The sequence below is a fragment of the Adiantum capillus-veneris genome, chromosome 15 (assembly GCF_014529385.1).
Source record: "Adiantum capillus-veneris isolate H3 chromosome 15, ASM1452938v2, whole genome shotgun sequence".
NCBI lineage: Eukaryota > Viridiplantae > Streptophyta > Polypodiopsida > Polypodiales > Pteridaceae > Adiantum > Adiantum capillus-veneris.
This window is the reverse complement of record NC_140945.1, coordinates 114,843,624-114,871,606: the sequence shown is the minus strand read 5'-3', so window position 1 is coordinate 114,871,606 and position 27,983 is coordinate 114,843,624. Positions and strand designations below refer to the sequence as shown.

General features: G+C 43.8%; 1 protein-coding gene across 1 annotated transcript; it reads left to right on the top strand.

Annotated features, from left to right (window-relative positions):
* Positions 1–4,082: 4,082 nt before the first annotated feature.
* Positions 4,083–22,479, top strand: LOC147441320 (RING-H2 finger protein ATL48-like). Its single transcript, XM_086482999.1, has 2 exons — positions 4,083–4,318; positions 21,970–22,479. The coding sequence occupies exons 1-2, from the start codon at positions 4,243–4,245 to the stop codon at positions 22,137–22,139; spliced, it is 246 nt and encodes an 81-aa protein (XP_086339125.1). The 5' UTR covers positions 4,083–4,242; the 3' UTR covers positions 22,140–22,479.
* Positions 22,480–27,983: the final 5,504 nt, after the last annotated feature.

The following is a 27,983-nucleotide window of genomic DNA, read 5'->3' as shown; positions in this document are numbered from 1 at the left end:
AATGTCCTCACAGGGCATGTCACTTCCCTATACTCTACGTGTTAGCTCTGTTCATCGCATCACCCTTAAGGGGGAATTTGTTACCATATACATGTGGTAGTGATGTATGCGAACACACCTAGGACTGTTGGGGCATTTTTTCTTGACTGGGAGGTTTTTCCCCCCGTGCATTGTATATACGCCCATCACTCTAGGGCTATCTGATCTTTCCATTGCACACCAAGTAATACACTCTTTGTTGTGTGCCTTGAGCTTCCTTCATCTTCTCCAAGCTGTGTGTTTCCCTATAATCCTAATTCCAACATCATATGCTCCCTTGTCTTCCATAGCCTGTTCATATGTTTTACAAAACTTGGAAACATCACGGCCTTCAAAGTGCCCCAATTGATCTATCATTGTTTGTCTAGCTTCACGAATTTGAGCTTCCATTTCTCTTTCCGAGCTTTTGAGTCATCATCTGGTGATGGTGCAGATGTTGTTGATGCATAGCGCAAAAAATTGCTACATGAATTGTTGCATCCCATTATCTTGGCCTGACGACATGGCTACTTCTAACTACCCCGGTCGGTTTTGTGTCGTGCTCACCAAATTTGTTGGAGAGCGTAGTTCTTATGGTTGACCAGGAAAGCACCGGGCCTTTGGCTGTAGATAGGAGCTTAGCAAACATTCCAACTAGGATAAATGAGTGCAGATAGAATTAATTAAGGTTTAACACACATGATTAGAGAGAGTTTAAGAGAAAAGACTGCAAATAAGAATGCTCTTAACTATTAAGGCTGGAAGAAACATAGAATCAAGACTCAAGAGATGTTGTCAATTGACAGGTGATATAGATTTAGATTCTAACTACTCTTTTACAATTTTGTTGCATATGACCGCTTTTGGTATGCCCTTTGAATTGCAACCCTCAGATCAAAAAGCTCCCCAAAGTTGCATCGCCATCTAGCTCTTTCGTGCTCCTCACGCTCCTTTAAACCTCCCTTGATAATCACACACTGCTCCAAAGAGCAAAACTTGAAAAAAAACCCACAACTCCACAATGGGCTTCTCCTGGTTTCCACAGTGCAAAAAAAAAGCCCCAAAAATGGACCATCTTTGGTTATTTATAAGCAAACTCATCCTTATTTGGTAATCTGGGAAGCATCGAACACTTGTCTTCCCAAATAGAATGCTTGCATAAAAAATTTCTCTCCTTTGTGAGCTTGGCGGGGGGAGAGAGGGGGGTACAACTCTCTATGCTTTGATCTTGAAGGGGGGGGGGGGGGGGGGGGGGTGGTGGTGCACTAGCGACATCGCTTGTGCACCCCTTGGCATTTTTGAAATTCTTATTTATTAATTTCTCTCTATTATTTAATTATTTATTTATTTTAACACCTTTGAACACTCGGAATATGGCCCTTCCTTTTGACCACCTTGGAGTTGTCCATTTCCCTCTCTCACTGTTCATCTCCCTCTCACATATGACTCCTCCCCTTATCTCACCACTGGCGAGGTCGCTAGTTTTGGGGGGGGGGGGCTTGGCTTGCTTTGCTTCCAAAAGGGTTCGGGCTGACTGGCCATGTGAATGGGCCCTACGGCATGGTTGCCACATCAGCATTGCATGAACGGCAATGGTCGTCGCCGTCCAACCACCGTCCATGTGCCACACCACTCCCGCGCCCAAAAACGCCAACAATGGCCACTTGCGCAGTGCAAAATGGCCCACGCCATGGACAACGAGCTCTACGCTCTCTCCCACTTCACATACTCCCAAATGGTCATGTCCTGGCCTATATAGTCCGATTTCCACCTCCATAACCCCGCATGTGGGATTTTACAACCTGTACATGGCAGGCCAACATCATATGGCCCTCAAGCTTCAAAAAATTCACTAATTTGGAATTCAAAAAACCTCCCGATATTGCCCCTTTAGGTCGGCGTTAACTTCCTTCTCTATGATCTAATGTGCAGGCCGTAAAATCCCGCTGAAACTTCTTGTTGCTAGCTCCCTCTCATGTAGGCACCATCGTCTTTCAAATTTTTAGCACCTCAACTGATGCGACCAATATGGCAAAAGTTAGCAAATTCCCTGTGGTGGTCGCCCCCAATTGCCAACTTTGACCGGCCCCATAACTTCATACTCCGGGCTCCCGTTGACATGCAGTCTCCTCCCATTAGCACCATACAATGCACACTACCCCTGGAAATCTCGTCGCGCTCCCAAAAATATCGGATGGCACAATTCTCAATACATACAAACATGCTCAAACCCGAATCTTCAACTGACCATATCTTTCCTTGTGGAGCTTTGATTAGCAATCCAAGAAGATCGTCATGCTCCACAATTCGAGTACTTCAGATCTATCCATTGAAATCCACTCTGGATCATCTGTTACCACTTGCAATGTCCATCTCAAATCTACCGCCTCCAGCTTTAAACACCCATATCTTTCACTCCATAGCTCTGTTTCATGCGCCATCTAAACCAAAAATGCTTCAAAGTGGGCTAAGTGGGGTGGCAAGTTGAAGATATCCAAAGTGAGGGTTTTTTTGCTCAGGAATGTAGAGCTTGACGTGTTGAGAGAGCTGGTTTAGATGGCGCATGAAACAGAGCTATGGAGTGAAAGATATGGGTGTTTAAAGTTGGAGGCGGCAGATTCGAGATGGACATTGCAAGTGGTGACAGATGATCAGAGTGGATTTCAATGGATAGATGTGAAGTACTCGAATTGTGGAGCATGACGATCTTCTTGGATTGCTAATCAAAGCTCCACAAGGAAAGATATGGTCTTTCAACACTTCAAGCTCTACATTCCCAAGCAAAAAAACCCTCCCTTTGGATATCTTCAACTTGCCATCCCAATTAGCCCACTTTGAAGCAATTTTGGTCTTAAAAAAACCACATTAGCCACATTTCTTAAATTGATGCCCATAAGCAATTCTAACATAGATCATAGATTTGTCAAAATTCAAAAATATAAGCAAAGCTTTGTTATTCATCGTGCCCACAAAGCGGCATGACAACGTATAACGTACAATGCAACTTAGCCTAACATTAGGAGTCCCCTTGCTAATGCGGAATGAAGGGCGCGTCTTTCCGTGATTAATTCAACAAGGGAAAATAGTGCCACTCCCTTTGCACATCTTCTAGCATTGTTCATGCAATGTGTCCAATCTATGATCACTTGTAGTTTAGAATACACATGAGCATGCCTTGCATTTATGTCTTTTGATAGAAATGTTTTCATCAAGCAACTTCTGACACTTTTCTCCTACTTTTCTCTTGCTTGTGTGAGAGAAAAAAAGGAGCAAGTAGACATGGATACGGTCTTATAGCTAGGAATATTTACCGTGTGCAATTCAATATTTCTTCCATTTCTGGAGTGTTCTATGTTACCCCCTTTACATGTAACTCCTCCTTTGAAACATCAACTTGATACAGTTGTGAATAAATACAATATATTGCCTTCGATAAGTTCTTCAGGTTAGAGCTATTTAGGAAAACAGCTCTAGTGAAATAGACTTCATGGCAAAAATAAAGCACCTTGTCCACTCAATTAAAAACAGTGCGGCCCTCACATACACAAAAAAATATTATTTTTTGAAATGTCGCAGTATAGTCAGCCTATGCTTCTTCTTACATTTCCAGTCCCCTTCTCTCTCCCTGTCCCTCTATTACCCTCCCTCTCCCTCCCCCCCCCCGGGGCCCTTCTCTCTCTCTCTCACACACACACACACACACACACACACACACACACACACACACACACACACACACATCACCCCTCTCAATGCCCCTTCCTGTGCCCTACTAGTTTGAACCAATTGTTAATGAGTAAAGCTTCAATATCTTATACTCACTTCTCTATCCAATGAGTGATTCCTACTTGCGATGAAAAATTTGCTCCAAAAAGCTAGTTGTTGTAGCCTGTGTTTTGTTGGCACTGCCTTTCTGCCTTTCGCGGTAGAAAGGAAATGTAAATACGAGAGAATTTTAGCCCATGTACAAAGGAGTATCCTTCCAATTTTTGGAAGGTATGTTTTATTTTTCTCCTCTTTAATCTATAGTCTCTCTTCTTCTTCGTTTCCTTCTCTCTCTCTCTCTCTCTCTCTCTCTCGTCCGAGTGAAACGCAGTGCCAAAGTGTGTCTCCTGAGGCAAAAATTATAGCCTTTGCTAGGCACCTCTACCTTTCCATTGTATAATAAACTATAGTTCCATTCTATTAATTCGAATCCTTTGTCGGAGTTTGAGCGGCGCAGGCATGGCTACCCCAGACCTGGAGTCGGAGGATATATTGGGGAGCAAGAAGTATGTGCGAAACCCGTTAGTTCCAATTGGTACATTCTGTCTACTCTTTTTCTTTTGTCTTAAGGACGAGCCTGTGACGCCAAACAAGATTTATTCAAATTTGGATAATCTTAGGCATTGTCATCTGGCGAGAGGGGCTTCTTCAAAACAGCTATGCCTCTGCTCCATGAGGTGTAGGATGATCATTTGCAAGATAAAAACTTACCTCTGCATGTCGCATCTGGATGGTGAACCAGCATATTTTGCAAATGTGTGGAACTTTTAATGCTGCTGGTTATTTGAGGGTTAGCATGTTCACACGGTGGTCATGAGGGGTGCTTGTGAACCATTGTAGGGGTGTCTCAACAAAAAATTGGCTAGGGGAGCACTTCTTGCTGTTGGAATTAGGGTTGCAGAGAAACACACACAGCTTTGAGAAGACAAAGGAAGCTCAAGGCACACAATAGAGAGTGTGTTACTTAGTGTGCAATGGAAAGATAGATAGCCCTAGAGTGATGGGCGTATATACAATGCACGGGGGAGAAAACCTCCTAAAGAGGGAAAAAATGCCCCGGCGGTCCTAGTGTGTTCACACACATCACTACCACATGTATATGGTAACACTTGCAAGCGTCAAGGGTGTGGGCAACCTCATGAATGTGTTCATGGATGTAATTGTGTGTGGGTATGTGTGTGTAATGATGTGTGTGGAGTGTGTGTGTGTGTGTCCGTGCGCGCGGGCTTCTTTAGTGAGTAGGCCATTTGCTTTGGGTAAGTATGCCCTCTACTGCTTATGTAAGCAGGGCCCTTGCTTAATAAATTGAGTTTACGTATGGACCTTACAAGTGCATTTGTGTGTGAAATCTGCACTGAGCAAGTAATGTCTACCCTAAGTCAAAGCATGAATCAATGTGTAATGTGTAGCGGAAGTGATTGATGGTGAATGCTAGGATGAGTGCTCAGTGCATACTCAAGGGTTTTTTTAGCTTCATGTGAGATGTGCAAAGACTAGAGAGAGAAAAGGTCTGAACGAAGGTTATGAGACATAGTTACATGGGACGGTCGGGGACGGGGACGGGGACGGGACGGCAAAAGTTAGGCCTTGTAACTATGTTATGAGAGAGAGAGAGAGAGAGAGAGAGAGAGAGAGAGAGAGAGAGAGAGAGTAAAATGCAAAACACTAGGGATACTGAATGGGATTTGCAAGCTCGACGAGGCTATGGGCTGATTTTCTGTGGTTGACGTTGTCGGCGTTAGTTACGTGTAATCGGTGAGCCAGGATCAACATCGGGTTGCTTGCTGTGGGAATCGGTGAGACAAAAGACAATGTACTATTGCCAAAATACAAACGACACTTTGAAACTCAACTTTTTATTCCTGTCAACTTTAAAGTTCGGACGCAACCAATAATAAGGAATCTACTGGTTATCTGCTTAATCGTGAGTGAAAGCAAGAGAAATGGTGCCCTTTGTCAAAGAGCATGAGAGAGGCTGACTCTTCCCTATCTTGCCTTGCTTTTCCCTTAATGCGAGCACTACCTGTTTCTTTTGACTTCTTTTGCTCTTTCGTGTTCAAGCTTCCCCTTTACTGCCGAAATGTCTATTTCAAACTTCTCTTCTACCGATTGTTTGTTCCCTAAAAAACCTTCAGTTGCTTCTATAGTGGCTTGTAGAGCTGAGAATCGGTGTGGGAACCGTCTCTTTGATCTTTTAAGTAACTTTGAGTTTTCAAATAAAAAAGAAACACTTCCTTACTACTCTCAGGCTCCTTTTTCTGTCTTTGCTCTTGTCGGAGTCACCCATAGTGGCGCTCTCCTGCAAACTCTGCACACTCTGCTCGTTGTTGATCCTCTGTAGAGCACTCCTTGTCGCCTCGTTCTCTGCACACCCTTCTTTGCTGTAACAAACTTGGACACTCCAAGTCAAGAATCAATCGCGACAGCACCAAATAACCACTTCAAAACAATTCACAGATCACAATAGATTTGCATTGGCTTGGCAGAGTTCTGTGCCTAGAGATATTGGTCCCAAAGACTGGCACCCCTTTCGATATTTCTTTTTGTATTAATCAATCATCAAAGTACAAGAGAGTCGGTCGGGATTCACTCTCAGACTCTGCGTCCAGATGCTCTTAGAAGTGAAGCCCTCACCACTCATTTAAAGATACAAGGGATGCCCAAAAGCAGAGCCCCAAAAGCTTTTAAAATAAAAAGCATCAGTTCTCTCTCTCTCTTAGAGAGTCTTTTCTCTTTTTTAATAAAAAAAGCAAAATTCGCGTCGCTCATCATTTTTTTTCTCAGCCTTCGCGATTTTTGGAAATTAGGGTTTTTGGCAAAAATTAGGGTTTGCAGGAATTTTAGGGTTTTTGACAGAAATTAGGGTTTCTGTTGTCCGCCACGTCATCACTTTGTGACATACCCCCCTCTTGAAAGCATTGTAATCGACCCCAATTACGCCTGCAAAACCGACAAAAGCCATAAACCGTCTTAGCAGACACTGACTGTTAGTACCTACGTACTAGGAACACACATCTAGCACATGTACTTCCGAAAAGCTGCTTCTGTGTCAAGAAGTAGCGCAAAACTCTGATGGTCTGTAAAGACAGTAAAATCTGCTTCGAGTAGGTAATGCCGCCACTGAGTAAGAGCATGGATAACCGCCAAAAGCTCTTTGTCATAAACCGCCTGTAGTACGAACACAGTCCCAAGAAGCTTCTAACTTCATGGACATTCCTCAAATCGGGCCAATCATGGATAGTCTCTATCTTGGCCGGGTCCATTTGCACTCCTGCTGCTGACACAATGTGTCCCAAAAAGTGTATCTCTGATAGGAAAATTCACTTTTCTTTACATTAATCACTAATGTGTGATCTCGTAATGCCTGAAAGACTTGAAGCAGATGATCTCTGTGTTCTGCCTCATTCTTGGAGAAAACAATGATGTCGTCAAAGAAAGTGCCAACAAATAGCCTGTACTCTCGAAAAATCCTGTCCATCATCCGGTGAAATGTCGCAGGAGCATTGGTTAAGCCAAAAGGCATTACCAAAAACTCAAATAACCCAAAAGTAGTCCGAAAAGATGTCTTGTAGACATCTCCTGGCACTATCCTGATCTGATGATATCCACTCTTCAAGTCAATCCTGCTAAAGCACGAGGATCCTTGTAACCTGTCGAGTATATCATCGATCCTAGGAATCGGAAATCTGTTCTTGATGGTGATTTCGTTGAAAGTGCTATAATCGATGCACATTCTCCAAGATCCGTCTTTCTTCAAAACCAACAACACTGGAGAGCAATACGGTGAAGTACTAGGCTGGACAAGACCCTTTTCCAAGAGGTCTTTCACTGGGTTCATAATCTTTTCATTCTGTACTCGGCTCACACGATAAGGTGGCCGATTCGGTGGCGTGCTTCCAGGTATCAGATCAATGGTTTGATCTTCAGGCCCTCTGAAAAGCAATCGGCATGAGTGTGGAGAAAAATCTTGGCGTTCTTTTGATCACGTCAAAACATATTCAACCTTTATCCATCGTTCAGTTCTCTCCCAAAAGAATGAGTAAGAAATTGAAGTTCATCAAGTACAATCTCTAAGCCCTTCATTTATCAAAGCCGCTTTCGCGGCCCGATAGTCAACCACGGCGTAGTTCTTGTGGTACCAAGGGATCCTGAGTAGAACGTCACTCGCGTGCCCTGAACGCCCCTGTCATTGCAAACGAAGTTTGCCAATGCTCAGTGTAATGGCAACATCCCATCCGGGTGCCAGTCGAACTACCTCCGCCTGTGGCGTCAGTCTGTCGGGCGTAATTCCAAATCGAGCCGCCAATTCCAAGTGAAAAGAAGTTGGCCTTGGCTCCTTCAAAAGAGCTTCCTGATCCTTCACTTTGCCCCAAAAAGCGGCAAAGTTTGTCCTTTCATTCATTTGATTCGGTGCAAGTCCCACGCCATGTGGTACCAGTTCTGGTTTTCTATCTGGCTTTTCTGCCACGTTCCTCAGCTGCTCTCGAACTCTCAGGCCTGTCGTCGTCTTTATCATTCTGTTCTTTTTGTGCCTTTTTAGGGCACTTCGCGGAGATATGTCCATGTTCCCCGATCCAAAGCACTTCCCCTCTCTGATGAAGTGAGCTCTCTCCTTAGGAGTAAGCTTGGGTCGTGCATTCTTTTTCTCTGGGTTGCTCTTTTTCTTTCGACTTTCATTCCCAGAAGTCTGTTCGGCTCGTTGTGTCATGGCCTCATCGGTGGGGTAGGTCAGACTGCCAGAGTGAATGGCAAAGCCCCGCTTCGCATGACTCATCAACTCCTGAATAGAAGCTGACTTCTGTTCCAAGCAGTGATCTCGGATCTCTATAAGTAGACCCAAGATAAACCGCTCAATCTGTTCTCTGAACGAGATCTTCTTGAATGAAGAGGCGGGTAGAAAAGAGCTCCAGAATCTTTCACAATAAGAATTCACTGTATTGCTCTTGGTCATCCGGAGATGGTTCCAAGCAGCTCGTATATCTTTCTCAAACTCTTGAGTCAACCAAGAAGAAGTAAAAAGCCTCTTAAATTTCAGCCATGTAACCGACACAGTCTTGCTTAATAGAAGCGTGGACCATCAAGTACGAGCATTCCTTTTAAAGTAAGAGGCAGCTCTCCGAATCTTGGAGTGCTCTGAATAGCGTCCTCCCGCGAAAGCGATGTCAAACTGCTGTATAAAAGACAAAACCTTCGAAGCATCTGAGTATCCCGAAAAAGTATCAAACTTGATCGAGTGGCCACCTTCCTTAAACTCTTGGACTTTCTTGCTTTTATCTTCGAAAAAGTCATACTGGTTAGCTTTGTAAAAAATTCTTCTTGTTCGCATAAAAGTTTCCGTCATCGGAATTTGAGCTGTCTGTAGACAAGTCGTCAGTAGAACTGTCAGTCTCTGGGCGAGATGTAGCCTTCTTTGCCTTTTTCTTGCCCTTTCCGAAGCTTTGTTTCTTGCTTTGCTTTTTGCTTTTTCTGTCTTCTTCGCTCGAGTCTGAAGATCTAGAAGAACTGTCAGAAGAAGAAGAAGGACTGGGTAAGCCTTCAAACTTGACACGCTTCTTCTGTTTCTTTGCCTTGTCGAATGTCGACTGACAATCCAAATATCCCGGGAAGTCAGTGCCTTTCTTCTGCTTTTTGCCGTGCTTTTTGGCTTTCTTTTGTGCGTCAAGAAGCTGAGCAATCCGTGCATCAACCACCTCTTCTAGTTCCTTCTCTGAATATTGTTTAAGATCAGAAGGTTTCTTGAAAGCAGATTTTGGGGATGGTGTAGTGGTTTTCTGCCACTGTGCATGCACTTCCTGAAAAGAAGTCTCGCTCATATATTTTGCCAATTTCAGATCCTTCGCAAAATTGAGCATCATCTTTGTTGCATCGCCGATCAATTGACGACGCTTCATCTCTCTTTGCTCCGCCTGAGTAGGCCGAGGCGGGCCATACTCTTTATTTGAATCTTCGTTGTGATCCCAGCCCGCATCTTCGGATGCAGAGGGAGTCGACTGATCCTTGCGTGAAGCCATAGGTGCCGTGGAAAAAAAATTGGGGATCGGATTTCCCGTAGAAGAGAAATCGGCCGTGCTCTGATACCACTCTAACAAACTTGGACACTCCAAGTCAAGAATCAATCGCGACAGCACCAAATAACCACTTCAAAACAATTCACAGATCACAATAGATTTGCACTGGCCCGGCGGAGTTCCGTGCCTAGAGATATTGGCCCCAAAGACTGGCACCCCTTTCGGTATTTCTTTTTGTATTAATCAATCATCAAAGTACAAGAGAGTGGGTCGGGATTCACTCTCAGCTTTTGGGCATCCCTTGTATCTTTAAATAAGTGGTGAGGGCTTCACTTCTCAAAGCATCTGGAAAATAAAAAGCATCAGTTCTCTCTCTCTCTCTCTCTCTTAGAGTCTTTTCTCTTTTTTTAATAAAAAAAAGCAAAATTCGTGTCGCTCATCATTTTAATTTTTTTTTTCAGCCTCCGTGATTTTCGGAAATGAGGGTTTTTGGCAGAAATTAGGGTTTACAGGAATTTTAGGGTTTTTGGCAGAAATTAGGGTTTTTGCTGTTCGTCACGTCATCACTTTGTGACATTCGCCGTCAACTCTTTGCCCTTCTTTACTGTTGACGTTGCTTCCTTCTAAACTGATGAGTGTATTTTTCTTTCACCAGTCGTCGACTTGCTCGAGGTTCGCCAACGCTCGTCGGCCTTGCCCTTTTTAGCTTCTTTGCAGACGGCGACTCCCTATATCCTGTTGCATGTCGCCTTTTTTTTTTCTTTTTAACGTTACTCGTCATTCGACGCTTTTTTCATCTGCAGGCGACGTCCTTTAATATTATGCAATTCTCCCTATTTTAGCCAAAAGCTTGTTGTCCTCCTTTATCAGGGTGTTTTACTTTGTTCTCATACCCTAATAGAGGCCATGGTATCAAGGCAGTGCCAAGCACAACCGTCAAGATTCTAGCATGATCAACACATATAATAAAAACCGAACAACTCTTTATCGTCTCTGCTTCGGATTCTTGCATATGTTGGACCATCACCAAGCACCTTCGTTTCCATATGTGCAGCTGTTATGTATGGTTGCCCTAAAATAAGTGGACAGGAGGAATGCTCCTGTATAAAAAAGTTTTGTTCATCACAAACATCTTTAATTGTTACCTGAACATTCGCACAGGCTCTGCCCTAAAATAAGTGGATAGGAGGAATGCTCCTGTGTAAAAAAGTTTTGTTAATCACAAACATCTCTAATTGTTACCTTAACATTCGCACATGCTTTGCCCTAAAATAAGTGGATAGGAGGAATGCTCTTGTATAAAAAAGTTCTGTTCATCACAAAGATCTCCAATTGTTACCTTAACATTCGCACATGCTCCATATAGTTCGCCAAGCTGGGTATTAGCAGCTTGAATCCCCCAACCATGATCCATATAAATAGGCCACTTTCCTATCTGGTACAAGCTTTTTGACATTAAATTAATCTCTGAACCATGATCCACAAGCTCTAAAATAGGCTCATCAATATCACCAAGCTTAACAACTGTCTCTGTGGTGGCTCTCTCCCAACGTGTTCTGGAAAAATGACTCCTAGGTACAGTTTCTTCACCATCATTATCATTAAAGTGAATGTGTCTTACCTTAGATGTGACTTGATTTGAGACCACCGCAGATTGCGAGCTTTCTTCTTCAATCTCTGCTTCATAAGCATCCAGAATTGACTCAATATGTTGAATCATTCGGCTCTTGACCGAATCAGGTTCCTGCTCAACTGGTACTTGCCGCTTCCGCTTTATAATGTCAATAGTTTCTTCATGAAACTCACGCTTAGTGATACCCCAGATATCGCTTAAAGTGAGTTTCACCTTGCTATTGAGGATGCATTTCTCAAACGCCTCTTCAAGTCTGTAGTCAATTCAATGTCGGATTTTAACTTATAGAAAGGTCCTTTAAGCTTACCTTGCTTCTTGTCTTTGGGCGTCTCCTCCATAACCACTTCAGGTGCATGAATTGCTTTGGAAGTTGAGCCATCTTCCTTCTTGCGGCTAGACCTTGTAACTCGCTTTGATGAGCTCGCATTATCTTCATCTCTCTTGTGTTTCTCTTCCACCATAGCTTCATTGGCCTGAGATTTTGTAAGGAAAGCATAGAAACAGAATCCACATGATTTGACCACCCATAGTTTCCCAAATACAATTTCCAGCCTGACTTAATGTTTTATGAGTCACTTTACCTTTCTCAGCTGTCCGCAGAGCATAGGGCCACAGATTACCCCTGGCTCTAATAGTTTCATCATCCTCTGTATTGCATACTTGTAATCCATGGGTTGCCGCGTCGTTATCCTGCATCTCATACCGCCTTTCCCGTAGTTGAAGCGCAAACGCTTACTAGTTTCCCTTAGATGGATCTTGTTTTTCTTTTAAAAAACTATGTTCTTCTTATAAGCTTCATTGAAATCATCACAATCTTTATGCACATGCTCTAAACTGTCATATTGAAATCATCACAATCTTTACGTACATGATCTAAATTGCATACCACATGCAACCCTTATCCCGGTCCCTTTGTGGAGGGCACTGCTTGGGTTCTAATGAAGCAGCTTTTAATTTCAAAGTCAACTCTTGTATATCTTTTACCAGTTCATCAAGAACCGGCTCTTCCAGCTTGGGCTTTGGCTTCTCTGCTGGTTCTTTAAGCGTATCCATAGGATCAATCACTATAAACTTATCCTCCCTCTTCTGCTGCTTAACAATCATAGTAATTGCTTCAAAAACCATTTTCCAGTTAGAAGTTAAGCCTAACTCACCTGATGGATCCTCGAGCAGTTGCACCAAAATCTTTTGAAGGCGTGGAGTAGTCGCTTGAATGAATAGTTCGACCCTTTTTGGTTGTATAGTTTCTGTCACAAAACGGGAGCGTACACGAGCACTTAGAAAATCTGAAAATTATAATACTTTGCAAAGGGAGAAGATCGACACAGTATTGGGGACCAGAAGACGGGCTGCTCCCCCCCGGTTAAGAGTATTCTTTTATTCAGGGAGAATTCTTATACAAGCACGGGAACCCGACGAAACCCCTCCGTTCTGTAACCTTAGACCCGAAGGTCGTGCTTTCCCGTAAAGGGCTTGGGCACAAGGCCGTTCCTTCCCGTAAGGGACTTAGGCGCGAAGCCGTACTTTCCCGTAAGGGACTTAGGCGTGAAGCCGTACTTCCCGTGAAGGGCCTTCTCGTAAGACGGGAGATTCCTGCAAAACAAACCACACAAAGCAACAATTCTCAATGCGTATCAACACCTTATACCTGTCGCTCCTTGCTCGGAGAATCGACCTCCGTACTCAGTCGTCACACGAACACTTGCAACTTCCGTCGCCAGTCTCTACTCCAGAATCCCAGCGCTACCACTTTCTGCTGCTCCCGGCTTGTTGAAAACTGGAACGCTGGCTTACCCTTTTATAGGGTCTGGCACCCGGCGGGAATAGAGGCCCAAAAAGCAGAGCCTTGCGCTCCTAGAGAGAGGAGAGAGAGAGATCGCAATTTCAGCCCCCTGTGTTCTTTAGCGCTGGCTTTTATTTTAAGAGCCTTGCTTGCTTTATTTTATTAATTGACCGGCCACTTTATAAAATAAAGTGTGAACCTGTTCAAACTTTAAAAACTCACTCAGTTAGTGAAAACAATGCTACACGAACACATTCCAGGCGTCCCCGGGTGCAAGACACGACACAGATGCAATGCAGACACAGACTCCTCGCGGTGCCTGCTTTTCGTAAAAAGCTTCATTGAACCCATCTTTATTCTTGTGCTTGTGTTCTTACGCGTATTTTCTTACTCAGTTCGGATTTCCTCCTTAGCCTACGGGATGCCCCCTTACTGATGCACCCGTCACCCATCATGTGACGCATCAGGGGCACTCGTAACCCGGCCCTTTCCACTGAACTTACGGAAACTCCTTCGCGATGTTTACCGTCACCCATCAAATGACACATCAGAGTTTGTCCGTTCTTGATGGCAGTTCCTGTAGCTACAATCTTTTAACAGTTCTTAGTGCACATAATAAAATATCCTAAAAAAGAGATTAATCATTAAAAATAAGAAAATAGTTCAATTAGCAACATCCCTCTGGCTTCTAAACAGTTGACCTCAACTGTAGTGCTTGCACATATACCTCCAGTATCTCGGGATAAGCTGCCAATTCCTCCTGCGTCATCCACTGAGCATCTAGATTCGAAGAGTTCTTAAACTTAACCAAATACTTTCGTGTTATCTTTCTGGATTTGAGAGACCGCTCCTGATGACTTACTATCTGCTACGGTTGGAGTATTTCTTCTGTTTCCTCAACCTCAGAAGGTTCCTCAGCACTAGGCTGGCTTGGAGGCGGTCCCACATACGGCCGCAGTAAACTGACATGGAAAGCATTATGGATCTTCCAATTAGGCGGTAGCTCTAATCGGAAGGTGACATCATTCACTCGCTCAGTGATCTTAAACGGCCCATAATAACGGGTAGAAAGTTTTACCACTTTCCCCTTATGAGACGCTTGTTTCTTAAGTCTTGCCTTCTCAAACTTGAGTAAGACTAACTTTCCGATTGGTAAGTCGAGATTCCTTCTTTTGCTTGTCTGCAGCTTTCTTATGCTTTTCCTGAGAGCGTAGAATAGCTCTCCTAACTTGCCCGTAGGCTGTGTCCAAATCCCGGACAAATTCATCTGCTGCAAAGATCTTATCCTTAGTTAAAAGGATGGGTGGAAGCAAAGGCTTACCATAGAGAATCTCGAAAGGTGCTTTCCCCGTCGATGAGTGTATGGTATTGTTATACGCATACTCGACCAGAGGCAAATATTTCTCCTAGTCAGATTGCCGGTCTGACACATAAGCTTTTAACATATCCAATACTGTGGAATTGGCTATCTCACTTTGCCCGTCCGTTTGAGGATGGTAGGCAGATGAAAAATTCAGCTTCGTACCAAGATTATCCATCTAGGCACGCCAAAAATTTCCTGTCATGCGAGGATCTCGATCACTCACAATAGACTTAGGCATTCCATGATGCTTAAAGATCTGTGCTAGAAAGACCCTAGCCATATGATCTGCTATGATCGTTTTCTTGACTGGTATAAAGTGTGCTTGCTTGCTAAACCTGTCCACAATGGTCCAGATCGCGTCATTTCCAGTCTGAGTTCTAGGGAGGTCCATGATAAAGTCCATGGCAATACTTTCCCAAGGTTCATTAGGCACAGGCAAAGGTTGTAGCAACCCAGGCGTCTTATGCCGATCATACTTCACTTTTTGGCAAACCAAGCATTCCCTGACATACTTATCAATGTCTACTTTAAGGCTAGGCCAAAAGAAATATCTTTCCATTGCTAAGGTCGTAGGGAGAATACCCCGATGTCCCGCATAAGGCAAAGCGTGTGCTTCATCCATGATCTTCTTTCTTAATGGTTCCGCCACACATATGGCCTGATGGTGGTAGAGATAGCCGTCCCGAATGGAATAGGGAAACTCATTCTCTCCACGATGTAGCTTTTCCCAAACGGTGGAGAAGTCTGGATCATTCGGATATAAATCCGGTAGTGCTTCTAATTCTTGGCGATACACCGAAGTGATAGCGTTCACCCTTGGCCGCCTAGACAATGCGTCTGCGACCACATTCTTGCTCCCAGCCGTGTGAAGGATCTGGAAGTGAAACATCGACAAAAAGTTTGCCCATCTCATCTGCTTCTCAGATAGTTTCCTTTGCGTAAGAAAATACCGCAAACTCTGGTGATCAGTCTTGATCACAAAATCCGCTCCTAGAAGATAGTGCTCCCAGTTGGATAAGGCGTGAATCACAACCGTGAGTTCCTTTTCGTAGATTGATGCATGCAACTTTGCATCCTTAAGCCGTCTGCTTTCGTAGGCCACTGCATGGCCTTCTTGGTTTAACACTGCTTTGATGCAATCGCCTGAAGCATCGCAGTGAACCTCAAATGGTTTCCTTAAGTCAGGCACTATCAAAATAGGTCCATGGCTTAGCAAGTACTTGAGCCGATCGAAAGCTCCTTGTTGTCTCGATCCCCATCTGAAAGGAATCTTCTTCTTTGTCAAATCATGAAGTGGTCCTGCTACATGAGCAAATCCTCGGACAAACCTTCGACAATACTAACATAATCCTAGGAAGCTACGTACATCGTGTACCGTAGTGGGAATAGGCCAATCTCCTGCCACTCGGATCTTGGCAGGATCCATACTCACTTGATTGTGAGAGAATATATGGCCGAGATAGTGTATCTCCGAGAGAAAGAACTCGCTCTTCTTTGCATTCACATGCAACTCATGCTTTCGCAATTCTTGAAACACTAAGTCCAAGTGCTTCTGATGTTCCTCTTCTGACTAAGAGAAGATGAGTATGTCGTCAAAGAATACTCCCGTAAAAGCTCGATACGGGTTGAAAATGCGGTCCATCATGCGATTGAACGTCGCAGGAGCATTGGTCAAGCTGAAAGGCATTACCAAAAATTCATATAGTCCAAAGGTTGTGCGGAAAGCAGTCTTATGGACATCCTCAAGGGCGATCCGTATCTGATGATACCCACTCTTTAAGTCTATGCGACTAAAGACACTTGCACCCTGCAACTTATCAAGTATATCATCAATCCGAGGGATCGGAAAGCGATTCTTGATCGTGATCTTGTTTAAAGACCTATAGTCTATGCACATTCGAAACGTGCCATCTTTCTTCTGCACCAGTAGAACTGGAGAGCAGTAGGGTGAAGCACTTGGCCGTACTAACCCTTTCTCTAGAAGCTCATTGACTTGCTTCAAAATTTTCTCTTGCTGAGCAAGACTTACCCGATAAGGGGGTTGATTGGGAGGCGAGCTACCCGGTATGAGATCTATGCGGTGATCTTCCGGGCGTACCGAAGGGAGTTCATCAGGGAGTGTTTCCGTGAAACAATCTTTGTACTTTTCAATAAATTGAAGACGTTTAATTTCCAGACTAGAGAGAGAGTCCTTACTAGTTTTATCCTTTTCACGTGCAAAAATCAAGCAAGCAGAAACACACTTCTTCATTTCTTTCTTAATGGAGATATGGCTTACAATTGGGAACTGCCAATCTCCTGCATCAGCATCAATCTTTATTTTCTTACCCCCATGATCAAAAGTGAGGGTCTTTTCCACATAATCGGGAATAGGTGTCATGTGGAAGTGCCATGGCATACCCAAGATGATATCACATCCCTCGATGGGTGCCATAAAAAATGATTCGCGGTCCTTGTACTCGCCAATCCGAAGATTGAGCTGTCCTTGCACGGGAGTTGCATTGGTTGTTAGCCCCTCGAATGCCGATCCGGATGTAACCGGTGTGCCAAGCTGAGCCGGTGTGAGGCACAATCGTTGCGCAGTATCCAGGGAGATGAAGTTATCCGTGGATCCTGGATCATAAAGAATTAGTACTCGCTGGTTGTTCAAAGACCCCTAGCCCTTCAGAAGTTGACGCTTCCCTTTCTCCGTTTCTGTGTTTCCTTGAACATCTGGAATTGAGTTCGAGCTTGGTGGTGCGGGTTCCTTCCTTGCTTTTTCTTGCCTCGTAGAGGCTTGTTCTTGCCGTTGCCGCTTTAGCGGGCAATCCGGTTTCATATGTCCTTTCTCGCCACAGTAGAAGCATCTTCCTTCCTCTCTGAAAGTTTGAAGTTGAGTAGGAGAAAGATACTTAGTTCGCTTGCCATTGCCCTCTGGCTTCTTAGAGTGATCATCGTCCCTAGATGGAGGACGTTTTCTTCCTTGGCTCCCATGGTCATCGTAGACCCCTCTTTGTCTTGCACGGTAAGTGCTATGCTCCATTTTTATGGGCGTCCCTGTTGAGTGCAAATCCTCAGCAATGATTGCTGACTCCATCATCCTTTGAAGAGTATCATGCGGATACACCTTCATACTCTTTCGAAGCTGCGGTTGGAGACCCGCTTCGAACTTTCTTTTCTTTTCCTCGTCGGCAATCTTCATGAAGGGAGTGACCTTCAGAAGAACCGACCAATACTTGTCCACATAAGTCGTTACTCTTTCATGTTCCTTCTGGGCAAGCCAGTCCCATTCCTTCCGTATGTCTTGCTCGAAGTCAGGTGGAAGAAATTGTTCATAAAATTCAGATTTGAAGCTCTCCCAAGTTCTGGCCTGAGAACCTTCCAGAATCTTGGCTAACCACCAATTACTTGCCGTTTCCTTGAGGTGCATCCCCACATGGCGTAATTTGGATCTTTCTGTGAAGTGCCCATTGGTAAAGGCGACTTCAAATTGTCTGATGAAGGACAGTGCTTTGGAGATGTCTCTCCGTCCGTTGTAGGTTTTGAACTTGATGTCCTTGTCGCCCGATTTGAAGACTCTCATGCTATGTTGAGACTTGCGACCATGCTTCTTGAATTGAGGCTTATCTTTGGGTTGATGTAGGGTAGTAGGAGTAGCGGCTTCCTTCTTCTGACGAGATGATCGAGAAGTAGAAGTATAATCAGGAGAATAAGATGAACATGAGATAGAGATGTCCTTGCTCTCGTCTAGCAAAGAGAGCGCTTTTTCCTGGCCTTTCCGTGAAGTAGGCCGTTCATTCCGATCCGAAGATGCTTTGTGCACCTCGGCATGTTCTTCTTCTCTTGCCTCCTGTGGTCTCACGCCAACAGTGTTGTCTGGATGCTTGGCTGCATCAGTTCCATTCGTTTTCTTCATTCCGCCCAAAAGCTTTTGGACGTCTGGCAACAGTAAGATTTGTTGCAAATCCGCAAGTTGAGCTTGCACTTGTTGAAGCTCCTCTTCAACGCTTCTCCCTTGGCCCGACATGGTTCTTCCCGTTCTTCCCGGAATCGTCCTTCTTTGCAGAGAAAGAGAGGAGTCCGAGCTTTGATACCACTGTCACAAAACGGGAGCGTACACGAGCACTTAGAAAATCTGAAAATTATAATACTTTGCAAACATGAGAGAAGGGAGAAGATCGACACAGTATTGCATCTTCTGGTCCCCCCCCCCCCCGTTAAGACTATTCTTTTATTCAGGGAGAATTCTTATACAAGCACGAGAACCCGAGGAAACCCCTCCGTTCTGTAACCTTAGACCCGAAGGTCGTGCTTTCCCGTAAAGGGCTTGGGCACAAGGCCGTTCCTTCCCGTAAGGGACTTAGGCGCGAAGCCGTACTTTCCCGTAAGGGACTTAGGCGTGAAGCCGTACTTCCCGTGAAGGGCCTTCCCGTAAGACGGGAGATTCCTGCAAAACAAACCACACAAAGCAACAATTCTCAATGCGTATCAACACCTTATACCTGTCGCTCCTTGCTCGGAGAATCGACCTCCGTACTAGTCGTCGCGCGAACACTTGCAACTTCCGTCGCCGGTCTCTACTCCAGAATCCCAGCGCTACCACTTCTGCTGCTCCCGGCTTGTTGAAAACTGGAACGCTGGCTTACCCTTTTATAGGGTCTGGCACCCGGCGGGAATAGAGGCCCAAAAGCAGAGCCTTGCACTCCTAGAGAGAGGAGAGAGAGATCGCAATTTCAGCCCCCTGCGTTATTTAGCGTTGGCTTTTATTTTAAGAGCCTTGCTTGCTTTATTTTATTAATTGACCGGCCACTTTATAAAATAAAGTGTGAACCTGTTCAAACTTTAAAAACTCACTCAGTTAGTGAAAACAATGCTACACGAACACATTCCAGGCGTCCCCGGGTGCAGGACATGACACAGATGCAATGCAGACACAGACTCCTCGCGGGAAAACATCTGCCCTCCCGCGAATGTTCCTGCTTTTCGTAAAAAGCTTCATTGAACCCATCTTTATTCTTGTGCTTGCGTTCTTACTCGTATTTTCTTACTCAGTTCGGATTTCCTCCTTAGCCTACGGGATGCCCCCTTATTGATGCACCCGTCACCCATCATGTGACGCATCAGGGGCACTCGTAACCCGGCCCTTTCCACCGAACTTACGGAAACTCCTTCGCGATGTTTACCGTCACCCATCAAATGACACATTAGAGTTTGTCCGTTCTTGATGGCAGTTCCTGTAGCTACAATCTTTTAACAGTTCTTAGTGCACATAATAAAATATCCTAAAAAAGAGATTAATCATTAAAAATAAGAAAATAGTCCACTTAGCAACAGTTTCCTGCTCATTGAGCTTCCGACTAAGGAATGCAACTGGATGGCCATGCTGCTGAAGCACAGCGCCTATGGCGACATTGCTCGCATCCGTCCATACCTCAAAGAAGGGGTTATCCCAAGAGGCAAGGATAAGACACGGCGCTTCTGTCACCGCAACCTTGAGAGCTGCGAAAGTCTCATTGGCTGCTTCGGGCAAATCCGCGTGTTGTTGGCGAGTCTTTACCCCTTTCAAATCATCTATCATGGGTGTAGCAATGCGTGCAAAATTCTCTATGTGCGAATTATATGCTTGACATAAACCAAGAAAAGAACGCACATCATATGCAGTTTTGGGCAAATCCCAATTACGTACCTGTTCCACCTTCGTGGGGTCTAGCTATACGCCTTTTGCAGAAATGATATAACCCAAATAAGTAACTTCAGTGAGAAAAAACTCAGATTTCTTAGTTGCAATGTATAGCTGACACTTATCCAAACTGGTTAATACCCTCTCTACATCCTTTTCATGTTGTTCCCACGATGCAGGAAAAATGAGAATATCATCAAGAAAGATGAACACAAATACACCAACCATATCGCCAAAACGGCCTACCATGAGACGGTTAAATGTACCCACGGCACCTGTCAATCCAAAAGGCATGACCACATATTCCCATTGCCCTCGCTCTATGCGAAAGGCGGTCTTGTAGATGTCGCCTTTGATACCCTTACCTGATGGTATCCACTTCTGAGATCGATCTTACTAAATACCATTGCCCCATTGAGCCTATTGAGGATATACTCAATGCGAGGCTTCAGAAACTTGTTCTTGACGGTAATCTTGTTCAATGCCTTGTAATCAACACACAAACGAGATGAACCATCTTTCTTGCGGACAAACAAAATAGGAGCAACAAAAGGACTTACACTAGGACGTATGAATCCTTTGGCCACCAACTCCGTGAGTTGCCACTCTAACTCTTCTTCCTGAATCTTGTTCAAACGGTAGGGAGCCTTGTTGACAGGTTGTGTTCCCTCTGTGAGCTCGATGCAATGGTCCTCCGGCCGCTCGGGTGGGAGACGGGGTGGAAGATTATCCTGCAAAAAGAGATGCGTAAACTTGGGAAACAAAGCTGAATACCTATCTGGAGCTTGAATGCTCCCTGGGTAAGTGGAGAGGCATAGATGAATGCCGCTTGTGCTCCTCGTCGTAATTCATGCTTCGTCTGCACATGAGAAATGAGAGGCAAAGAATGCAGACCCTCCTCACCACGAATGATCATGGGAGAGTCACTTTTGGCATTTAGAGTGAGAGTATTGTCCGCCCAATCAATGGGAGGGTTATGCTCACGAAACCATGTAATGCCCAAAAGCATATCAATTTAAAAGCTTCGAATATTGGCCATTTATAGGTTCAATGTGGAGAAGTGCAATCAATGATTGGATGTATATGCACCACAAGTGGAAATAGCAAGGGTCATGTGAGCTACCATGGTCCACAAGTGGCATGTGGCTATCAAGTGTGTAGCATGTGTTTAGGGAAGGGTAGCATGTGTGAGGCTTTGCAGGCTCCATAGGAATAATGGGAGAAAAAGGGAGAGCAGCACCACCGGAGGGGGGGGGGGAGTGTGTGGCGGGCAGCGGGCAACGCTGAGGGCGGGCAGAGGGTTACGCACAGGGAACGGCGCACTGGGGCGGGCAGGATGGCGCCGGTGTGTGTGTGTGTGTGCGGGCAGCATCAGCGAGCGTCTTGCCTTGTAACCTGGAACTTGTTGTTCTCATTTTGTGCAATTCTCTATTGTTTTCAGTTGTTTAAAAAAGCACTTTGTTTCACAAGTTAAAAAATCCCTACTTGATCCAATCATTCAACTATAGTTGTGTGAGCATGAAATCTGTTGATATGGCATGGCGGGTGAACCCGTTGCTCACATCATGTTAACCTCTTCTCTTCCAATGGTCAAACTTTGTTACATCTTGATTACTGGGAGTTATTTTTGTTTGCCATAACTTCGTTTCTAGGGCCTCTCGTTCAAATTCGCTGAGAAATACTTGTAATCTTGTCATTCTGGTAGCTACTTTTCTTCATACACTTGTTTTGTGATTGCAGGGGCAGTTGCTACTCTTGGAGTTCTTGTGGGTGGCCTGATTTCTTTTAGACAAGGGAACCACAACCGCAGTCAAATATTGATGCGTACGCGTGTTGTTTTTCAAGCTGCCACAGTAGCTCTAATGGTTGGGACTGCTTATATTGGAACCAGGAAGGAAGAAAGCGAATGACTGAAGCTGCTTCTTGTTTGACTGGATATTTGATATTATTTTTACTCGGACAAAACAAGCCTTGGTAATTGTCTCAAGTGAATCAATAAGTTTGGCTCACAAGCGTGAAAAATTTGTTTGAGCTTCAAAATTTAAAGCAGGCACCATCTTCATCACTTTGATTTGAAGACGGTTGCTTGTCGAGAGTAGTCTCTAAAGCTTTACGTTGGTTTGTATCGTACAAGGACAAATGAGCTCTCTTAAAAGGACATGGGTGGTGAATTACTTGTTTAAAAGAAATGCTGTGTTCATCCATAAGTAGCTAAATCATGGGTTAAAAACCCAAGTAACTCTTTTATCTTTTTTGGCTAGGTTCTATCCCTTACCCCCGAAAAAAAACATGTAGAGATTAAATGGATGAGTGCAATAGGATCGCCTCCACCTTTGACTACTTGAAAGCTCTTCTCATAAGTTCTTATTTCGGCATTCAAGTGCTCAGTCGACATATCTTCTTTCAAGTTTGAGATTGAGTTGCCACATTCGCGATGTACTTATTTATGGGATTTTCTCGTAATCAAAGGACCCCATGGAACTTGGAAGTTATGGATAAGCTGTAAGCCTTGTTACATGATGGGTATCACCGATGGTGTTCTGAATAAATTGTAAGGCGTGTTGCTTGCTAAGTTGTTATTAGTATCGCTATGTTTTTAACATTGTTCATGAAGATCTTGGATGACGATAGCTGCTCATTGTGGTAACTGTGGTCAGCAGGTGCAATATGAAAGACTAGTAACTTTCTGATGTGATAATAGCTACATTGATCACAAATAGGTCGATCATTGAAAAAGAACTTTAGGGATGAAGTTTTTTAATCATGATGACTAATCAAAGAGAGGTCTTTCATGAGGATAGCATAATGTTTGGTTAAGACTTGTGTTTCCAGGCCATTGAAGTTGGATCCTTATCGTCATTGGCTTGGCATGTTTTTTATGTCATTGCCATTTCAATCGACAAAACAATGGATATTGTAAATCGTCGTTCTTTGTCATAATGCTGAAATTAGAGGAGTGCGGAGCTGCTAGAGCATCATCTACTGATTTGAATGCCTCCTCTGTAAAGAGATTTCTCTGCCCTAATTTTTTTATACATGAAATTGATTTTCATTCACTCTTCGATATCCAAGAACAATGCAAAGCTTCTCTAATTTGTCATTTTTTGACAGAATTATTTGGTTGTTCATAGTTTCGTAGCTGTATTCATAAAATCAAAACTGGAATATATCTCCACTTGACTCTACACATTGCACATGTGTAAAGTGAACTTTATCAATGATTTCAAGGCCAACTTGAATTGCAAGCTTTGTTCAACACTGTTGAAAGGCCTTTTAGCTTTTTGATAACCTTGGAATCAAATGATGCATATATGTTGTGCTTCGGAGGTAGAATCTTGATGCTCCTTACAAATTTCCTCTTGAAGTTGAGAGAGCTTGCAAGGTAATTTGAGCACACCATACAACTTGGAAGTTACAAATAACCAATAGGCCTTGTTACATTATGGGAATGACCAATGGTGTTTTGAGTAGATTATAAGGCTTGTCGCTTGTTGAGTTATTGTCGTATTTATACTCTCATCAGAATATCTTTAACCACTGCTCTTGTGAAGCGTTTTTTCTTTGTTTTGCTAGAACTAGAGGACCTCAATTGTGTATAAGGTAGTAGATATATCAATTTTAACACTCCTTTCATTGTTCATACTTGATAGCTCTATTACATTGTTTACATCAAACCAAAATGTGGATATATCTTGTTATTTGAATTAGTATTATGCATACTAGTCTAATTAAAATGTGATCACATTCATGTTTTGATGCTTTATGAGTGACCAGATATATGTGAAACTCCTACACCGTGCTATTGAAGTCTTAAAAAAAATGTGGTGAGTTTTATATCATAACATGACTTCCATAACAAAGATTGTGTGACCAGAAGAACACGTACAAACACCGTTCCAAAATTATAATTGAAAACAACCACATCTATCTTCCAATATTTGTTTCACAAGGATGGTTATATTGAAATATCTCTAGATATTTTGACGAAAAAATAAAATAGACTTGTCATAGTAGGTGTTGCCATGCAAAAAACTCCCAATAGAATACACCAACAATACTCGTCATAAGTTGCATTCATACACCTATGCGTACTAATAGCGTTTCCCAATTATATTGTTGTCAAAACATTTTAAAACAATCTATTCACCCATTTTTATCCATTGATAAGATGAAGCATGGAAACATGTATTTTTCTTTGAAACGTGATATTAAAAAGATAGCATCAACATTTCCCCCCCCTTGAGTAGCATTCCAAAAACCTTCACTCCAGATGTTTGGATTTCAAAATAAAAATAATATTTGCATACAAATTTAAATGAACCATTTCTCATATCGATGTCTTCATGATGAGTAGATTGATCAGGAAAATATTATATCGAACTTTCTTTTTATAGAAAATAGGATGCTTTGACAAAAAAAGAGTTGACTCTGTATCATGTCAGGACAAGGGCAAGGCCGGACTAGACAAAGGCAAGGCCGGGCTTGGCAGTGTGGAAAAGGAGTCCAACTAGGGCAAAGGGCTAGGAGCCATGCTATACAGTGGGTGGTTGGGAGGTGGACTCTTAGGTTCTAGTTCCCCTTGTTTAACATTGGTATCAAGATCAAGGTTACTATTTTTGGGAAGGCACAGCCGTGGAGGAGGAGAGCCACACAACTCCTTGCATGCTTTTTGCATGTCGGGGTCATTGAGGCCGTGGAGCTCACCCCTTGTGAGGAGGACGACCGAGCCGACGGCGTGGGCAACACCTCTTGCGAGGGAAAGCGGCCGACAAGCGACCTGCACGGATTTGCACCCTTTCGGGCTTGAAGGAATCACGCGGGCGCACTGAGAAGTGTTTCCCGTGCCTAACACAAAGGCCCTCGACCACCATCGAAGGCAGGGTGAGCAAAGGCTCCCTCCTCGCGCTGTCTGCTGCTGCAGGCCGCCATAGCTGATGAGCACTCCTTTTTTCACACCCGATGGGCGCCCAACCCATTGGGGGTTAGGGCCACGATTTTTTTTCACCAACTAAGGGACGATACCCACAGTGGGGTACCCCTCCCCTCCCTCGTGTGACGCTTCGGGTGAAGCTAGGAAATCCGCCAAAGCCAAGCAAGGGCAAGGCCGGGAAAAATAAAGGCAAGCTGCTATTTTCTACCGCGTACCCTGCATATTCTTGTCTCATACCTTCCTTCAAGTCATCGGCAAGGTATCCAACATACACCAACCAAGTGCAGTACGGGTGCTCAAGGCAAACACACCTACACTATTGCATTGTTTTCTTGAAAGCCGGAGCAAGATTACATCCTCAGCGACAATTGGAGCACGAACGAAATTAGCGAGGCTTATTACCGGTATCAATGGATTCTTTATCAGTATTCACCAGTTGTGGCACATCTGTATTTTTCTTGCTATTCCTTGCACTGCACTGTGTCCCCATGGATTCAGATATCAATATGACTTTTGATTTCGAGCAAAATAACCGGATCCTGCCAATGATGGCTTGCGGTCGGATGCTCTCATGGAGAGTGCCCGTGACGCTATGGCAGGTGACGACACCTATGAATTGCTTGACATTCAAGAATTTCGCATACTTCAGACACGCATATTAGTCATGGAAGAAAATTTTAAATCTTTAAATGAAAACGTTACTAAATTATCCACGTTAGTGATCCAAGTAATGCAACAACAGTCCAAGGGTCCTGCTGACATGCACATGCATGAGCATGTTGCTACACAGGGGCAAGGCCCTTCTAATCAAGGACAAGGTCCAACTGCTGATACTTTGCACACTCTCACTGAAAAAGAGGTGGATGAGTTGTTGAAAAACACCAAACCACCGACTTTTAAGGGAGAAGACCAAGACCGCAATAAGGATGCAGTGAATATCTTTCTCAGCAAGTGGGATGGAATTCATGCCTTACGGCGTACTCTGGACGCAGTCAGAGCACTGCAAACGAGCTTAACTCTGGAAGGCAAAGCCTACAAATGGTGGATGTCTCTCAAGGAGAAGAATATCATACCACAAAGTTGGGCAGCTTTTGAAACTATGTTTCACAAAATTTTTTTGCCTACAAATGAGGCAGAACGGAATTGGATGGCTTGGGACACGTGTTCCATGCGCCAATATCCATCATTACTTGAATATATATCTCACTATCGGGATGTTATCCTCAAGTTGGAAGGCTTAGATAACTTTCAGCAAGTACGGGGATTTATATGTGGTCTGACACCAGAACTTAAGAAGCACGTCAAGACCCACGACCCTAACTTGAGGAAGCCATAGTGAAAGCACATATTCACGATGATCCAGATGAAAAGAAAGCACATAATACTCAGTGTCTGCTAATACACATGGTAATACACGCACACAATATGAAAAAAATAAAATAAAATTTATAGTAGCCAATTCAGAAGCATCTAAAAAACCCAAGGGGTCCAAAGGTTCTCTCTCTCTTGAGGACTTTGATAAAGCTAAGAAAGAGAAATTATGTTTCAATGTTTAGGAAGCGGTCATGGCAAAAAGGATTGTCCCAAGGGAAAATCTGTTGCTCATGGCAAGAAGAAAGCAGTGCACACGGTGCAACTGCTGCCTCTTGAGTCTTCCTCACAATTCTCTACAGTGGAAGTAACACACACCGAGGTGGTGCATGAATGCTATCTCACAACTTCCATGTGGCAACAGACCTTCGGACCACATGAGTTAGTACGATGCACGGATCTCTACAAGGGCACAAGGTGTGCATCTTGGTAGATGACGGTGCTACTCACAATTTCATCAATTACGGATTGGTGAAAAAACTCAAATTGCCTCAAACTCCGAGTACCCGCCGCTATAAGGTAGCAATGATAAATGGACATGATACCGAAATCTCGGATACTCAAGTCTGAGCTGTTCCGCTGGAAGTACAAGGTTACTCCACATCCTTGGATTTTCAGGTTATGAACATGGAGAGGGCAGAAGTGGTCCTTGGTAGAGAATGGTTGCATAGCCTACGACCATCACTGAAGCGTAGCTATGAGCACAACAGCTTGATGTTCGAATCCCATGGCGCACATGTGTTCTTGTTAGGTGAGAAGGATGTACCTTCTTCACAATTGATATGTACAGTGAGCTTATCTAGCTCGTTTCTGATAATGAAATAGATCAAGTTTTCTTGTGTTACTCATTGTCTCATTTTCTCTCTAACATTGAATCTGTTGAACATTCCTCAACGCCGCATGATTCTCTCTCATCTCTTCCACGAATGGCTACTTGCAAACAAGCAAACATTGCTAGTGAGTTACAAAAATTATTAAAGGAATTTCAAGATGTTTTTCCTAATGATTTGCCACCAGGATTATCGTCGACACGATCGGTGCGACATAGCATCGATGTGGTTGTAGGCTGTGAACCTGTCAATAGACCACCCTACTATATGAGTTACTCTGAAGCTGCTGAGGTGGAACGTCAGCTTGCTGACTACCTTAGCAGGGGGTTTATGCAACCCAGTTCTTCACCATGGGCTTCTTCTATCCTATTAGTGAAGAAAAAGATGGCTGTATGCGCATGTGTGTAGACTACCGTGGCTTAAGTGCGGTTACGTTTAAGAACAAGTACCCATTGCCACGAGTTGATGAGTTGTTCGACAAACTCACTCATGCTCGCATTTTTACGAAAATAGACTTGCGGTCAGGTTATTACCAAGTCCGTATTTGACTTGCTAATATACCCAAAACTGCATTCCGAACAAGGTTTGGACACTATGAGTTCTTGGTGATGCCCTTTGGGTTA